The sequence below is a fragment of the Procambarus clarkii genome, chromosome 36 (genome assembly GCF_040958095.1).
Source record: "Procambarus clarkii isolate CNS0578487 chromosome 36, FALCON_Pclarkii_2.0, whole genome shotgun sequence".
NCBI classification, from domain to species: Eukaryota; Metazoa; Arthropoda; class Malacostraca; order Decapoda; family Cambaridae; genus Procambarus; species Procambarus clarkii.
Window position 1 is genome coordinate 9,013,006 of NC_091185.1, and position 17,052 is coordinate 9,030,057.

At 51.9% G+C, this 17,052-nt stretch overlaps 1 protein-coding gene across 1 annotated transcript in view; it reads left to right on the top strand.

Annotated features, from left to right (window-relative positions):
- The window catches only part of Adsl (adenylosuccinate lyase), a 134,340-nt gene that overhangs the window by 72,050 nt on the left and 45,238 nt on the right, over nucleotides 1-17,052 (top strand). Inside the window, exon 5 of the mRNA XM_045739091.2 lies at nucleotides 7,991-8,142. Within this exon, the coding sequence (XP_045595047.2) occupies nucleotides 7,991-8,142 (152 nt within the window). The remainder of the gene's footprint in view (nucleotides 1-7,990; nucleotides 8,143-17,052) is intronic.

Below are 17,052 nucleotides of genomic sequence, written 5' to 3' on the forward strand. Positions count from 1 at the left end.
GGACTCTCTCTAGAATGTGTTGAAGGTTTTGAAGAAACTGGGGCACATTCTGATGCTCACTGAAGGTGGCATCTCGGAGAGAGTCTTTGAAAGCCTTAAGGGGAGTACGGCACTTACGGCCGTAGAGCATCTCATAAGGAGATACTCCTAGGGACTCATTGGGGAGACTTCTGTAAATACACATTATAAGGTCAATCTGCTTATCCCAATCCTTAGAGGTTTCACTACAAAACTTTTTCAAGAGTGCTTTGATAGTCTGATGACTACGTTCAAGAGAACCCTGTGAAGCAGGATGATAGGGGCTGGACAATACCTGTTTGATGTTGAACTCCTCCAGTGTCCTTTTGAAGAGATCACTGGTGAAGTTGGTACCACAGTCGCTCTGAATCTCCCTGGGAAATCCGTATTGAGTGAAGATCTTCAATAGATGTTTTATAACCGTAGCAGCCGTGATGTTCTTCACTGGAACTGCTATGGGAAATCTGGTGGTAGGACACAGGATGGTTAGGATGTAGGCGTTACCCGAACTGGTCCGAGGTAAAGGACCAACACAGTCTATTATGAGTCTGTGGAAAGGTTCCGCAGGCACCTGTATGGGAATCAGTGGCGCTCTGGGAATGGAGATGTTCGGTTTGCCTGCCATCTGACATGTATGACACTGTTTTACGTACTGTTTGACGCTATTTACCATACCTGGCCAGTAGTAGTCTTGACGAATTCCATGGTAAGTCTTGTTGAAGCCGTAGTGGGAGAGTGCTCCGTGGGCCAGGTGTAGAATAGTGGGCCGCAGGCTGGTAGGAATCACAAGTTGGTCGATGTTGGCCCAATCGTCCTCCTCCTTCAGTTTACTGGGTCTATATCTGCGGTAGAGCAAGTCGTTCTCTAGGAAGAACCCAGGAATACTGTCGGGTTGAGTCTCAGCCTGGAAAAACAATGGTGTTAAAGTAAGATCTTCCCTCTGCAACTTACGGAACTCCAACTTGGTCAGATGCGGGGGTAGTTTCTGAGGGTCTTGAGGGACAGCGGTAGCAGTAGAGTCAGCTGGCTGTGGACGTGCGGCTTGTGCACGGGTGGTCACGAGAACCGGAGGAGAAACTTCATCACTCTCTTGAACCTCTACTGGAACATACTCTAGAATAGGGTTACTTGGCACAGAGTTACACACCTGGGGTTTGTCCATGACGATCAGGTTGGTCGGTTGCAGGTCTTCTGCCAAGTCGTTGCCTAGGAGAAGTTGCACTCCAGGCATGGGAAAAGGCTTTTCCCTGACGGCGACTTGGACTTCTCCGTTCACGTAGGGACAATCCAGGTGGACTCGGGCGAGAGGGTATGGAGTGGTAGCAGTGAGGTCAGTGATGAAGACAGTTTCTCCGGTGTAGACGATGTTGGGCACAGCCGACTTCAAGATGATCGATTGAAGAGCCGCTGTGTCCCTCAAGATCTTCAATTTGAAACGTCCCTCCGGATTTGAACCGTTGGCAGAGACAGTTCCAGTATACAGGTGGTTACTGAAAAGAGAAAGATCATTAACATTAACACCAACATTCATCACAGGCTTACCGGACTTAGGAGGAGTTGGTTTGGGTTTTTGTTGGTCAGTGGTTCCCTTGTATTGAGACTTACCACACTTGTCTATGGTATGTCCATAGAGTCTACAATACTTGCAGTACAGTTGTGAACCAGCTTGATCGGGGCTCACTTTCTCGTAACTGTACCACGACTTCTTACTGGAGGATGGTTCGGGTGTCAGCCGGTGGATGAGGCTGTAAGTGTCAGCCGACTTAGCACACTTCAGGTAGTCGGTTTCTTCTTTATCTGCTAAGTAGAGGCGGACAGGAGGCGGCACACGTCTCAAGAATTCTTCAACAAGCATCAGGTTGACGAGTTCTGTAAAAGTAGAGACATGTGCTGCTTCCAGCCATTTCATGAAATACCTCCGTTTCGTGTTAGCAAACTCAAGGAAGGTAGTGGTACTTGCCTTCAGGTGGTCACGGAATTTCCTTCTATAACTTTCAGTAGAGAGGAGGTAGGCGTCCAACACTGCTTGTTTCAGAGTCGGGTAGTCATTCTCAGACGCCAGAGTACTGAGTGTGACTGCAGCTCTACCTGTAAGATGGACTCTGAGAAGTGTGGCCCATTGGTCGACAGGCCAACTGAGTTGATTAGCAAGGGTTTCAAAGGTGGTAAAGAACACATCAACTTCTGCTTCTACAAAGGATGGCATTAACTTACTTGCATGTGATATATTAAAACTGACGGGAAGATTGGCAGTAGCTTGTTGGCGCTGAGTGAAGTGTGAAGTTTCCAAGGCGATTTCTCGTTGACGACACTCTAGAGCCAGAGTCGCTTGTTGCTTGTCATGTTCGCGTTGCATCTCCAACTCGCGTTGTTTGGTTTCAAGCTGTACGCGTTCCCGCTCCTGGAGTGTTTCAAGCTGTACTCGTTCACGTTCACGGAGTAATGCGACCTCACGTTCGTGTTCGTCTCTCCTCAAAGCAGCCTCACGTTCGTGTTCTTCCCTTCTTATGGCAGCTGCTTCTCTTTGCTGCTCGCGTTCAATCTTGGCCAGCTCTAGTTTGAGTTTCATCGTTGCCAAGTCAGTTTTATCTGCAATATAGTAAGTTTCATGAGTTTCAGAGTCTATCTTACCTTGCTCTAAATAGTAATCCAGCAACAGGTTGTGTAGGTCATTTTTGTTGGCTTGGTAGGGAACTTCTAGTTGATACTCATGTGCAAGAGTTTGTAATTCAGTCCTCTTGGCACGACTTAAAGTCCCTATTTCACCTGCTGGATTTGCACGGAAAGCTTGGAGACGAAACATGGTGAAATTAGCAAATAAAGGTACACGAATATTCAATAGTGAATGTCAGAAACAGGACAACGTGGCAACTGGTACCTATCCTGTGAGATCTTTAACAATTAAAGTTAAGTAAAAGATGTTAAATGATTAAATTAAATCAAGGGCGCAGGAAATCTTGTACCCGGTACTCATGTAAGAGGATAAGGGCAAGAAAATCCTACTAACAAATGAAACAGAGTTTCGAAAACAAATGAAACAGTAAATTGCCTCAAAAGTAAAATTGGTAGTCCAAGGATGTAGGCATACCTTGCCAAGTCTCTATAGGACATAAAGCAAGTTTTTCCTACTGAATTTAATATGATACTTACAGAATTAGCGAACTTTTGTGCTCTGAAAAAGTAAGCTAATTCCCTACCGTTGTATGTATCATCATCTCTGACTGACGTGTAGGGGTGCGAGGTGTCAACTGGTGACGAGAACTGCTGCTGAGGTCCCAATTCAGCAACTAAAGTTCGAGCTAGAGGAACTATGGCCCTCTTTGTCCTCCTACAGTCAGATTGCAGAAGATTGGGTACTCTTGACCCGGGGCAGACCACAGTACCAGGGTACCAATATGATGATCTGTCAAAAATGAGAAATATCCAAGGGACAAAGATGGTAAACACAAGTAATAACACGGAGGGAGAGATGACCAATTAAGAGTATGACTGCGGCCTACAGTCACCACGTAATCCAAAATTGTCTCACCTTCACTATATGTTACTCTCGTAATGCACAATACACCGCACCATATAAAAAATGAAATTGAATATGAAAAATAGTAAAAGCTACGTTAACAAAGTTAAATACGCTTACCATTAATTACCACTTGGCACCAGTACCTGAGTGAAGCTCCTAGGACAGGCCCCCATATAATATGTGACGGTAACGCGTTGGTGTTCGGCTGTTCAAAGCTAGGGGTATGGCCTCGTCACATAGTATTAAAAAAAATAGAAAATCTGGAACTTCGTCTGTGGTAAGGTAAGGAGAAGACACACAAAACACAAGTAAATTTTAACAATGGAATTTTAATTACGTTAAATAAACAAAACATGAATAAAATGGACAAACAAATTCGTATAATAAAATCAATCAATCAAAATAATAAGAATAATTAAATGACACAATGAAAAGTTACGTTAAGACAAGTGAGCAAAATAACAAGAAGTGCAATATACAAAAAAATGAGAGGTGCGGGAATATTGGCTTTAAGCTATCACCTCTCTTAGTACACGTACGCCAAAGCTTACGTCTAGCAGGGAGAAGTGTTAACTGTGAGAAAGCACTGAATATTCTGAGGACTGAGGTCGTGGCGGCCCCAGACATCAAGTAGTATGGTGGGCGAGTGCAGTTGCAGCCAGACCGGCGACCAATCAGCGAGGAGCCGGCAGCAAGACAGGTAGTTTGGCGGTTTGAGTCTGAGCAGGTGTCCCTGGCTGCATACGTTTTGCGCTCTGGCAAACCTTGCTGGTGTTGTTGTCATTGTTGGACATTTCTTCCATAGTAGTTTTATATAGATGTACAGAGCACCACTTGGTTTCCGAACTTTAGTTATCCGAAACTTCCAGTTTCCCGATTGGGGTTGGGGAGTCATGCTACCCGAACAAAGTTCGGGTAGGAAGGGGTCCACCAAGCGTCACGCCGGCTTGTGGTGGTGGGTGGGAGATGGTCCAGTTTGCCCGCTGTGACTTCACAGATTCACGGCCTATTATTCCTATTATTTTGAATTGCCATAAGGCTGGAATGTTCATTCTGTGCTTTTGTTTTACATATCTGCACAATCAAGAAACATCTGTGCACCATGTTGGCTCCAAATGCACGCATTGCGTCAGTGATGGCTGACTGGTGGGTGGATGGACGATGGAGCTTAGGTGGGAGGCAGTATGAATGAGGGGGGGGAGAATCAGTGAGAGAGGGGGAGAGAGAGATGCTAGGAGGTAGGGAGAGATGTTAGGAGGTAGGGAGAGATGCTAAGAGGGAGGGGGAGGTAGGGAGAGATGTTAGGAGGTAGGGAGAGATGTTAGGAGGTAGGGAGAGATGCTAAGAGGGAGGGGGAGGTAGGGAGAGATGTTAGGAGGTAGGGAGAGATGCTAAGAGGGAGGGGGAGGTAGGGAGAGATGTTAGGAGGTAGGGAGAGATGCTAAGAGGGAGGGGGAGGTAGGGAGAGATGTTAGGAGGTAGGGAGAGATGCTAAGAGGGAGGGGGAGGTAGGGAGAGATGCTAAGAGGGAGGGGGAGGTAGGGAGAGATGCTAAGAGGGAGGGGGAGGTAGGGAGAGATGCTAGGAGGTAGGCAGGAAGGGATGGAAGTAGTGAGAATTAGGGAGGGAAAGGCAGGCTGGCAGGCACAGGCAGGCAGGCACAGGCAGGCAGGCACAGGCAGGCAGGCAGGCAGGCAGGCTAGCTTGCAGGCAGGCTGGCAGGCAGGGAGTGAGTGGTAGTCACGCGGTTGAACCGCGTGACCTTGAGAGATGGGATGTAGGGGGGCGGGTGGTTTGTTGGTGGTGGGGGTGAGACCGGCTCATTCCCGAAGATAAGCCTAACACACACTACCCGTTAGCATGATGGCAGGGAGGGAGGCAGGCTGGCTGGAAAGGAAGCAGGCTGGCAGGCTGGGAAGGAAGCAGGCTGGCAGGCTGGGAAGGAGGCAGGCAGGCAGGCAGGCTTGCAGGCTGGGAAGGAGGCAGGCAGGCAGGCAGGCAGGCTTGCAGGCTGGGAAGGAGGCAGGCAGGCAGGCAGGCTTGCAGGCTGGGAAGGAGGCAGGCAGGCTTGCAGGCTGGGAAGGAGGCAGGCAGGCAGGCAGGCATGCTTGCAGGCTGGGAAGGAGGCAGGCAGGCTTGCAGGCTGGGAAGGAGGCAGGCAGGCAGGCAGGCTTGCAGGATGGGAAGGAGGCAGGCAGGCAGGCTGGGAAGGAGGCAGGCAGGCAGGCAGGCTTGCAGGCTGGGAAGGAGGCAAGCAGGCAGGCAGGCTTGCAGGCTGGGAAGGAGGCAGGCAGGCAGGCAGGCTTGCAGGCTGGGAAGGAGGCAGGCAGGCAGGCAGGCAGGCAGGCTTGCAGGCTGGGAAGGAGGCAGGCAGGCAGGCAGGCTTGCAGGCTGGGATGGAGGCAGGCAGGCAGGCAGGCTTGCAGGCTGGGAAGGAGGCAGGCAGGCAGGCAAGCTTGCAGGCTGGGAAGGAGGCAGGCAGGCAGGCAGGCTTGCAGGCTGGGAAGGAGGCAGGCAGGCAGGCAGGTTTGCAGGCTGGGAAGGAGGCAGGCAGGCAGGCTTGCAGGCTGGGAAGGAGGCAGGCAGGCAGGCAGGCTGGAAAGGAGGCAGGCAGGCAGGCAGGCTTGCAGGCTGGGAAGGAGGCAGGCAGGCAGGCAGGCAGGCAGGCAGGCTCTCAGGCTGGGAAGGAGGCAGGCAGGCAGGCAGGCTTGCAGGCTGGGAAGGAGGCAGGCAGGCAGGCAGGCAGGCTTGCAGGCTGGGAAGGAGGCAGGCAGGTAGGCATTCAGGCAGGCAGGCTTGCAGGCTGGGAAGGAGGCAGGCAGGTAGGCATTCAGGCAGGCAGGTAGGCATTCAGGCAGGCAGGTAGGCATTCAGGCAGGCAGGCTTGCAGGCTGGGAAGGAGGCAGGCAGGCTTGCAGGCTGGGAAGGAGGCAGGCAGGCAGACAGGCTTGCAGGCTGGGAAGGAGGCAGGCAGGCAGGCAGGCAGGCAGGCTTGCAGGCTGGGAAGGAGGCAGGCAGGCAGGAAACGATATATGGGTGTTGAAGTGAACCATGAACCACGTGACCTTTGAGTGTGTGTGTGTGTGTATGGGTTTGGGGTGGGGGGAGAGGGGGAGGTGTATCGGTGGTGGGGGAGGGACCAGCTGACTCCGTAAGCCTAACCACACTCCACAGACCTGTGACCCAGATTTGTTTTTTAAATGTACAGTACATCATCGTATATTTTAGGCAGGATGTGCCTGCAGGCTGGCAGGATGTGCCTGCAGGCTGGCAGGATGTGCCTGCAGGTTGGCAGGATGTGCCTGCAGGCTGGCAGGATGTGCCTACGGGCTGGCAGGATGTGCCTGCAAGCTGGCAGGCAAGCTGGCAGGATGTTCCTGCAGGCTGGCAGGCAAGCTGGCAGGCAGGCTGGCAGGCAGGCTGGCAGGATGTTCCTGCAGGCTGGCAGGCAAGCTGGCAGGCAGGCTGGCAGGATGTGCCTGCAGGCTGGCAGGCAAGCTGGCAGGCAGGCTGGCAGGATGTGCCTGCAGGCTGGCAGGCAAGCTGGCAGGCAGGCTGGCAGGATGTTCCTGCAGGCTGGCAGGCAAGCTGGCAGGCAGGCTGGCAGGATGTTCCTGCAGGCTGGCAGGCAAGCTGGCAGGACGTTCCTGTAGGCTGGCAGGATGTTCCTGCAGGCTGGCAGGCAGGCTGGCAGGAAACATCCAGAGGATGTTTGCCAGACGTCTTAATAATCAGTTAGGAACAATTAAGGACTTTTATAAAGCGGATCAGGACTTCACTTATTGGTGAGTACAAACAAAACACAGTCGCATTTACGCTATGAACCTGTCAATTTTTTCCCTAGAGTTTTTTCGGAAAAATTTCTTTTTACATTTCTAGTTTATTTTTTCCCCTTCTATTTCTCGTATACGAACTTACATGTTAACCGACGGGTCTCGTCCCCAAGGGGTTCGGAAACCAAGTGGTGCTCTGTATCGACGTATTTGTGGAGGGAAGAGCAGGCTCAATCTCTTGAAGGAGATTATCGTCACAATATATATATATGTATATATATATATATATATATTGCAGATCTTTATATTGGTAAGTACTATAACCCTCATATGTTGACAAGAGACTAAAATCTGAAGTGCATTTGATTTCAAAGCATTTTGTGGCCTACCGTGACTGCTGGGAGACAAGATTGAGAGCAACATTGGTATTCAAGCATTGACACAAAACATAAATCATCATGAGACGACAACATTGCACTATATCAACATGGAGGCCAACATATGGCCATTTTAAGTGTTAATATTTTAATGTTATATACCGGTAGTTGCAGGAAGTGACCATATTTACAATAATAAAGATAACAATAAATAAAATTGCAGTAAGAAAATAAATCACATGTGATTTCTTTGTGCATTTAAATACAGTAATTCTAATAAAAGTTGCATGTATTTACTACAGGTGATAATGAGAAGGTCAAGAAGCTTGATGAATTGGTAACTCAGATGGCAGGATTTGAGAAGGTATATCCAGTTTGTGGACAAACGTATACCCGTAAGGTGGATGTAGAATGTTTGAACGTCTTGGCTTCACTAGGGGCAACTGTTCATAAGGTTAGTAATTTTAATGGAGAAGCATCTTAATTATATGATGACAGTGGGTTTTCCTTTCCAGCTATACAACTCATCAATATAAGTAGAAACTAATCATCTTCAGCCGAAGTATAATAAATTCCACTGTAAAGTTTTGCATGTGAAGTGCATATGAATTTCTGTATATTTCTTGTTTTAATTATTCTGTATTATTCCCCTGTTCTGGGGGAGCCCCGTCGGCTCCCCGGAGTTATCCCAGGCTGATATGCTAATGTCAGACTTTGGCATCAGTCATGTGTATGGAGTTCTTAGGCCTACCGGGGACCACGGCCAGAACCGGGATCCCTTAGAGTTCAAGGGGAGTAATGGCTCTAGAAACCCGTGTGGTTGGAAGCATTCGATGTCTGCCATCAACAGGATCAGGCACCTAGAAAGGTAAGCGCCCCAAAACATACCCCTATTCAGGTTAAAATTGCTACCAAAAGCCGAACTAGTGGATAGAACCCCCCAATAGAAAACAAGCAAACTAGTGTGACGTCACATGTCGCCGCGCTGCTGTCTGCGCAGCTCCTCCCTCCCTAGGAGGGGGAAGAGGGGATTGCATCAGTTGTTACGTCACTGACTTCCTCTTTGGGGTTTTGGGGGTTCAGTGCTTTTATGCCTACCCGAGCGCTCGCTCGATGTGTTCACAGATGCCTCGTCTCTTGGCTCGGGATTTGTGACCAGTTCTCACCAGGCCGGTCAGAGGCAGTGGGCTCTGTTCTTCTGTCGGGTTCACAACACGGTGCGGGAGTTTGCAGCAGTTTGGCTGTTGCTCGGTAATCCACGATTCGGCTCCATTCGGACTGCTCTCTGGCGTTTCATTGTGTGAACTGCGGGGGTTCTGTTCGGTCATTGGCTCTTTGGGGCTGGTTGCTTAATGATTCATCTGCTGGCTTCTCAGGGTTTGACTCTGTTCTTATCCTGAGATGGACTCTCATGGTTCATTCCCCTGTCCACCGAATGGACAGTCGACACCGACTCCTCCATTCGTCCTTCTGACTTCCCCTTGGTGGCCAGCTCAGCCTTGGTTTCAGGCACTGCTTGTGCAGTGTCCTAACCCAGTGCATTTTCAGCAGATCGGACCGGTCTGGTACACAGCTGGTTCAGTCTACTCCTGCTCTCTTCGCGTCTGTTTTTTTTTATGCAGGTTTATCACCACTTGTATGGTGATCAGGTGGCTTCTTTAAGCCACCACCTGCGAGCCACCACCACCAAGTCCCACCTGCGAGCTTCGTCTCGGTGACAGTATGAAGTTTCCTGGTGTTCTTTTCGCCATTTTCTGTCTTCGTAGGTTTTCTTCTATTTCTGATATGGTTGTATTGTCCATTCTTTCTTGGCTTTTTAGGACTGTCATATGATGCCCAATACTGTCACCTCTTATCGTGCGGCGCTGGCAGAGCCGCTTAAACTTGCATTCGGGGTGGATATCACTTCGGCCCCATTTTGCAAGCTTTCTCATGCCTTGTTTCACCTGCTCATGCACCACCTGAGCAATCCTGGTCCTTGGACCGGGTGCTTTCTTTTCTCCTCAGTTTGTGGTTGCCCCTTCAGTTACCTGGTTGATACCTAGTTGATGGGGTTCTGGGAGTTCTTCTACTCCCCAAGCCCGGCTTGACTTGTGAGAGTTTGGTCCACTAGGCTGTTGCTTGGAGCGGCCCGCAGGCCCACATACCTACCACAGCCCGGTTGGTCCGACACTCCTTGGAGGAATATATCTAGTTTCCTCTTGAAGATGTCCACGGTTGTTCCGGCAATATTTCTATGCTCGCTGGGAGGACATTGAACAACCGTGGACCTCTGATGTTTATACAGTGTTCTCCGATTGTGCCTATGGCACCCCTGCTCTTCACTGGTTCTATTCTGCATTTTCTTTCATATCGTTCACTCCAGTACGTTATTTTACTGTGTAGATTTGGTATTTGGCCCTCCAGTATCTTCCATGTGTATATTATTTGATATCTCTCTCGTCTTCTTTCTAGTGAGTACATTTGGAGGAGTTCAAGATTGTTTTTCCAAAGCTCTGTTTCTGTTGGCATTGGCCTCAGGGGGTCAGGTTGGTGAGCTTCATGCCCTCCTCTGGCGCAGGGGTTTCTGCTTTTTCGGACCTGGTGGTCTGTTTGCTTGTTTATAGCCGTTGCTTTCTTTTCTGGCAAAGAACAAAATAGCGGCTTTCCGGAGGGGCCCTTGGGGTCATTGGTACTTGTTTGGTCAGGTCGGGGTTGCATCATGTGTTGTGGCGCTTTATCGTTATCTGCGCTCCTCGGCTTCTGTGGCTGGGTACGTGCTTTGTGTTGATACGATTTTCCTCGTTCCCTTTACCAGGGTTCAGGTTTTCCAGGTCATTCGCTGGGTTATTAAGTCTAGCTTACCTGCGGTCTACCCTCGTGCCCATGATATTTGTAAGTTTGCTGCATTGGCTGACATGTTTGACACATGTCTTGGGCTGACATTTGGGCGTAGGGGTTTTGGAGGTCGAACAGGGTCCTGGCCACCCGTTATCTGGTCAGTATTCCTAGTCCAGGTAGTTCATGTGTGACTTTGGGTCGCAGGTTGCAGCCAGTTGTCTCGACTTTTAGAGTTGATGAGTGTGTGGAGGCCGCCTCTATTGTAAGTCCCCCTCTTTTACTTGTCTTTGGTGAGGTAGCTCCAGAGAGCCAGAGAGGTTTGCCATAGGAAACCAGTGTTGAATGTAATGAAATGCCATTTTCTGGGTGAGCCCTGGAGGCTTCCCGGCACCCTCCCTCCCTCTGGTCAGCAGTTTCTGTTTTGTTTTGATGCTCAGCCTCCAAACTGGAGGTGAATAGCCGGCACGGGGGGGGGGGGGTCTGGAGAGGGGAGGGCTGCACAGACAAGTACTCACCTAGATGTGCTAGCTGGGGTTGAACTTTTGCTCTTTGGTCCCACCCTCAACTGTCAATCTAGTGGTAAGTACCTAAGTGTAGTTACAGGATGAGAGCTACGCTCGTGGTGTCCCGTCTTCCCAGCACTCTTTGTCATATAACGCTTTGAAACTACTGACGGTCTTGGCCTCCACCACCTTCTCACTTAACTTGTTCCAACCGTCTACCACTCTATTGTATTTGTGAAGGTGAATTTTCTTATATTTCTTTGGCATCTGTGTTTAGCTAGTTTAAATCTATGACCTCTTGTTCTTGAAGTGCCAGGTCTCAGGAAATCTTCCCTGTCGATTTTATCAATTCCTGTTACTATTTTGTACGTAGTGATCATATCACCTCTTTTTCTTCTGTCTTCTAATTTTGGCATGTTTAATGCTTCTAACCTCTCCTCGTAACTCTTGCCCTTCAGTTCTGGGAGCCACTTAGTAGCATGTCTTTGCACCTTTTCCAGTTTGTTGATGTGCTTCTTAGGATATGGGCACCACACAACAGCTGCATATTCTAGCTTTGGCCTAACAAAAGTCATGAACAATTTCTTTAGTATATCGCCATCCATGTATTTAAATGCAATTCTGAAGTTAGGAAGCATAGCATAGGCTCCTTGCACAATATTATTTATGTGGTCCTTAGGTGATAGTTTTCTATCTAGAACCACCCCTAGATCTCTTTCTTTATCAGAATTCTTTAAAGATTTCTCACATAATATATAGGTTGTGTGGGGTCTATGTTCTCCTATTCCACATTCCATAACATGACATTTATTAACATTAAATTCCATTTGCCAAGTGGTGCTCCATATACTTATTTTGTCCAGGTCTTCTTGAAGGGCATGACAATCATCTAAATTTCTTATCCTTCCTATTATCTTAGCATCATCAGCAAACATGTTCATATAATTCTGTATACCAACTGGTAGATCATTTATGTAGACAATAAACATCACTGGTGCAAGAACTGAACCCTGTGGTACTCCACTTGTGACATTTCTCCATTCCGATACATTGCCTCTGATTACTGCCCTCATTTTTCTATCAGAAAATTTTTCATCCATGATAGAAGCTTACCTGTCACCCCTCCAATATTTTCCTATTCCTAGTACAGATTCCTGAGCTTCTCAAGCTCCATCTTGTCTACATTTGAAACTGTATAAAGTCAGCCTCCACCACATCACTTCCTAGTGGATTCCATTTACTAATTACTCTAACACTGAAAAAGTTCTTTCTAATGTGTCTGTGGCTCATTTGGGTACTTAGCTTCCACCTGTGTCCTCTTGTGAGTGTACCACCCGTATTAAATAATCCTCCTTTTTTATAATAATAAACAAGTGGTGCAACGGTGGTGTATGGTGATTGCTTGTTTATTTGGGTTGGGGGACTTCTGCTTCTCTGTTTGGTCTTCGGTTGCAATTTCCTTACCAAGTGGGGTCTGTTTCGTTATGCCTACCTTTCTGGGTGCCTAACCCTGGTCGATGGCAGACACGGAATGCTCCCAAACACATGGGGGTTTCCATAGGCCATTGCTCCCTGTACCCGTCTGAGGGGCCAGGTTCTGCCTCATGGTCCTTGGTAGGCTGAACTCCAATTGACTGATGCCCCAGTCTAATATTGCGTATATTAGTATAATAGCTCCAGGGAACCTCCGGGGCTCACCCAGAAAATGGTGTTTCATTACATTCAACGCTAGTTTTCTGGGGGGAGCCCCGTCGGCTCCCCGGAGCTATCCCAGGCTGATATGCTAATGTCAGACTTTGGCATCAGTCATGTGTATGGAGTTCTTAGGCCTACCGGGGACCACGGCCAGAACCGGGCCCCCTCAGAGAGGCAAGGGGAGCAATGGGCTATAGAAGCCCCCGTGTAGTTGGAAGCATTCTATGTCTGCCATCGACCGGAACAGGCACCCAGAAAGGTAAGCGCCCCAAAACAAACCCCTATTCTGGTTAAAATTGCTACCTAAAACCGAACTAGTGGATAGAACTCCCCAACCGAAAACAAGCAAACTAGTGTGACGTCACACACTGCCGCGCCGCTGTCTGCGCAGCTCTCCCCTCCCCGGGAGGGGGAAGGGGGAGCCCCAGACCCCCCGCGCCGGCTACCCACACCTCAGTTCTTGAGGCTGATGCTATTGGCGATGCTTGTGTGCTCTGGCTCCGGTGTCGCTTCTGCACTGTGCTTTGTGTGTGGTGTTAGTTTTGTGGGTGCGAGAGCCAGGAGTTATCTTCAGTACTCGGGCTGCATGCGCCTTGGGCTGCCTTCCCTAGGTGCCCTGTAAGTACTGCCCTTGGGGCTTGGGGCCACCTTCCACAGGCTCCTCGGGGTCTGCCTCTGCTGGTCCGTTTTCCCTTTCGGTTTTTCGGCCGCCTGTTGGGCTCTTGGGTGTTCTGTTCTCCCTTGTTACCGGCAGGTAAGAGGCAGTTTGCACTGGTAGGGGCGCAGGGTGCTGCTCAGCTTGTATTTCCCGACATCGCGGCCGGCTCTGTTCCTTGGGGTTCGCTGTCCTCTTGCGGGGTTTAGTTTTTCTTTTTGTTTTTGCCTGGTGGGGGGTTCTGTCATTTTATTCAGTTTGTTTTTGCCCTTCCACTGTTCTCCTCGGTGGCGTCCCCTGCTAGGTCCCCGTGAGTGTACACGTCCCTGGGGTTCAGCTTTAGAAGTTTGCTTGGTAGTTTTGGGCGCCGGTTTGCAGCACCCTGCCTGGGACTACCTGAGCGCGAGTCCTCTTAAAGTAAACGCTCAGGACCCTGGGAATCCCCTAGGGGGCGCGTGGGTCCGATGGATGTGACCCCGGAGTCCCCACTCGCTGTGTGCGAGTTTGAGGGTTGCTCGGTCCCCTTGTCTCAGGGTGACCCTCATTGTTTTTGCCTCTGCCACGCTGCCTGTTGGGTCGGTGATACTTTCGACCCTGAGTCCTGTGAGTGTTGCTGCTTGCTTGTGACTCAATTTACCCAATCCTCTGATGATTCTATTCGGGTACAGGCGGCACGTGCGTTGCAGTCTAGGTTTCGTCTGTTGCAACGCGCTCGGTTGGTTGCTTCCCCGGATGCCCCAGGGCTGCCCCGCTTTGCTTTTCGAGACCCGGACTTGGGGGTGGGGGTCGCTTCGATCCTGGTTCAGTCCGCACCTCCTCGTCCTTCCCCTTCTGTTCGTTCTGGTCCCCCGCCCCTGCTTCCGGCCCCGAAGCGTCTGAGGGTTTCGGGGTCGGAGCAGGGGTTACTTGATCTCGAGACAAGGGCAGCTTCGAGGGTTGCCCCTTCCGGGGGGACGGCAGAGGCATTCGAGTCTTGTCTCCCGGCTGAAGCTTCAGGGTCTGACCAGTGGGCCCCCCTTCCTCCAGCTTTTTCGGCTGCTCCGTCCTTGTCTTGTGGGGTCGGGGCTTGGGGAGAGGACTCGGCCTCGGGTCCTGTGGTGACGGACCTCGAGGCTGGGGAGGGGCTGACTTGGGGGCCTTGGGCCCCGCTGGACCCCGCCTGGGTTTTTCTTCCCACTGAGCGGGGCTTATTGTTACAAGGAGTGGGGTTTTCTTTCCCCCCCCTCTGCGTACGAGTTGGATTTGGTGTCGGCCCTTCCCCGGGTTCGGTTCCGTGTTCCCCCGGGTACGTCGGTTCCGTCCTTCCGGAGGTTTTCGGCTTATCGCATCCAACCTGGTGTGGTGCGAGCGGCCTTTGCAGCTTACCTCCTGCGTGACCCGGATTATGCCTCGGAAATGGATCCGTCCACGTTCAGGTTTGGGACTTCGTTCCCTTTCTGGCTCCGTTACGAGGTTCCGGAGTCGTCCTGGCTAGCAGACTGCCCCTTGTTTGGTCTGGATTCCTGGCATTCCTTCTGTCGTTCCCGCACGCTGGAGTGGCGGGAAGCTTCCACTGTGCTTCAGGTTTTCCTGGGGGGTGAACTTGAGTACCTGAATGAGTGCTTGTTTGCCCCTGCCCTTCCCCGCGATGTGGGCGTTATTCAGCTCCATGTGCAGGTTCCCTCCCTTTCGGCGGCGCTCGTGGCGGAGGACTTGCGCGCTCGGGGCCTTTTGTATTCGGCCTTGCGGTTCTTTTCCCTCCTGGAGCTGTCTTCGGATTGGCTCGTGGAGGATGTGGGGACGCTTGGGTTCGTCCCGGGGTCCGGCACCTTGTCCTCGGCTGCGCGTTCGTCGGCTGCCTTGTTGAAGCTGTTCACGCCGATTTTGCGGGAAGCGGTTTGCCCCCTTGACGGGGCGATGGGGGGGCGGCTTGCGCTGTTCGCCCGCGCCTGGTCCCACGATTCGTGGGCCTTTCGGGTCGTGTCTCGCGGCCTGCGGTGGCGTTGGGTGGCCCCTCCCCCCTTTGGGGGGTCGGGGCTGGCAGGGCAGGCTTCTTCCCCTGCGCTCTGTCGAGTCGTCTTGGAGTGGGTACGCTCGGGCGTCGTCGAAACGACGTCGTCCCTCAGATGGATTTCCCGTCTGTTTCCGGTTCCGAAACGGGACTGCGCGGACTTGCGGTTCATTCTGGACTTGTCCCGTCTGAACCCCTGGGTTCATTGCCCCTCCTTTCGGATGACTACGCTGTCTCAGGTTCGGCTCCTCTTGGAGCCGGGAGCTTGGATGGTGTCCCTGGACCTCCGGGACGCTTATTGGCATGTCCCGATTCATCCGCGGTTCAGGGACTGGCTCGGTTTTGTAGTGGTGCGTCTGAGTTACCGCTTTCGTTGTCTCCCGTTCGGGTTGAACCTGGCACCTCGCGTGTTCACACGCCTTACACGGGTTGTGGTGGCTCGTTTGCGTCTCCTAGGTGTTCGGGTGTTGGCCTACCTCGACGACTGGCTGGTTTGGGCTCCCAGCCAGTCCGCTTGCTTGCTAGCCAGGGATTTGGTTCTTTCCCAGCTCGCCGGGTTCGGGTTCTTGGTGTACTGGAGGAAGTCCCATCTGGTTCCCTCTCAGGTTCGGACTTGGCTGGGTCTCGTGTGGGACTCTCGCACCGCCTCCTTGTCTCTCCCTCCGGAGTCTCTCCTGCGGCTGCGGTCCCGCCTTCGTCTGTTTCTGGAGGGCCCTCGGGTCACCCGGCGGTTGCTCGAGGGGCTGTGCGGGAGCCTGAACTCGCGATGGTGGTCTACCCGCCGGGTCGGGTTTGGCTTCGACGGCTGTTCTGGTTCCTTCGGGGTTCCCCCTTCCGCCTCTCTCGCGATCGCAGAGTTCGACCCCCGGGGGACTTGCGTCGGTTGCTGCGTCACCGGCTTCCTCTTCGGGTTTTTCGGGTTTTTCGGGGTTCAGTGCCTTGGCGCCTACCCGAGCCCTCACTCGATGTGTACACGGATGCGTCGTCTCTCGGCTGGGGTTTTATGACCAGTGCTCACCAGGCCGGCCAGGGGCGTTGGGATCCGTCCTTCCGTCGAGCTCACAGTACGGTGCGGGAGTTCGCGGCAGTGTGGTTTGCTCTGGGTAGGATTCGGGTGGCCCGCGGATCGACGATTCGGCTCCATTCGGACTGCTCTCCGGTGGTTCATTGCCTGAACCGCGGGGGTTCGATGCGGTCCTTGTCTCTTTGGGGTTGGTCGCTTCGGGTGACTCGTCTGCTGAGTTCTCGGGGTTTGGCTCTCCTGGCGGTTCACGTACGGGGCGTGTCCAACGTCTTGGCCGACGCCCTGTCTCGCTTCGTTCCCCTCTCCACGGAGTGGACGGTCGACGACGAGTCCTTCCGTTGGCTTTGCCAGACATTCGGGCGCCCCGAAGTGGACCTCTTCGCGTCGGCGTGGTCGCGGCGTCTTCCCGTTTATGCGGCGCCCTTCCCCGATTGCGAGGCCGTCGGGGTCGATGCCTTTCGGCTCGACTGGTCGAGGTGGGGGTTCCTGTACCTCTTTCCCCCGGTTCGGCTGTTGCTCCAGGTCCTGACTCGCTTAGAGACTTACCGGGAGAGAGTTGTCCTTCTGGCCCCTTGGTGGCCGGCCCAGCCTTGGTTTCAGGCGCTGGTTGCTCGGTGTCCGAACCCGAGGGTTTTCCCGCGGCTCCGCCTCTTTCAGCAGATCGGGCCGGTACGTCA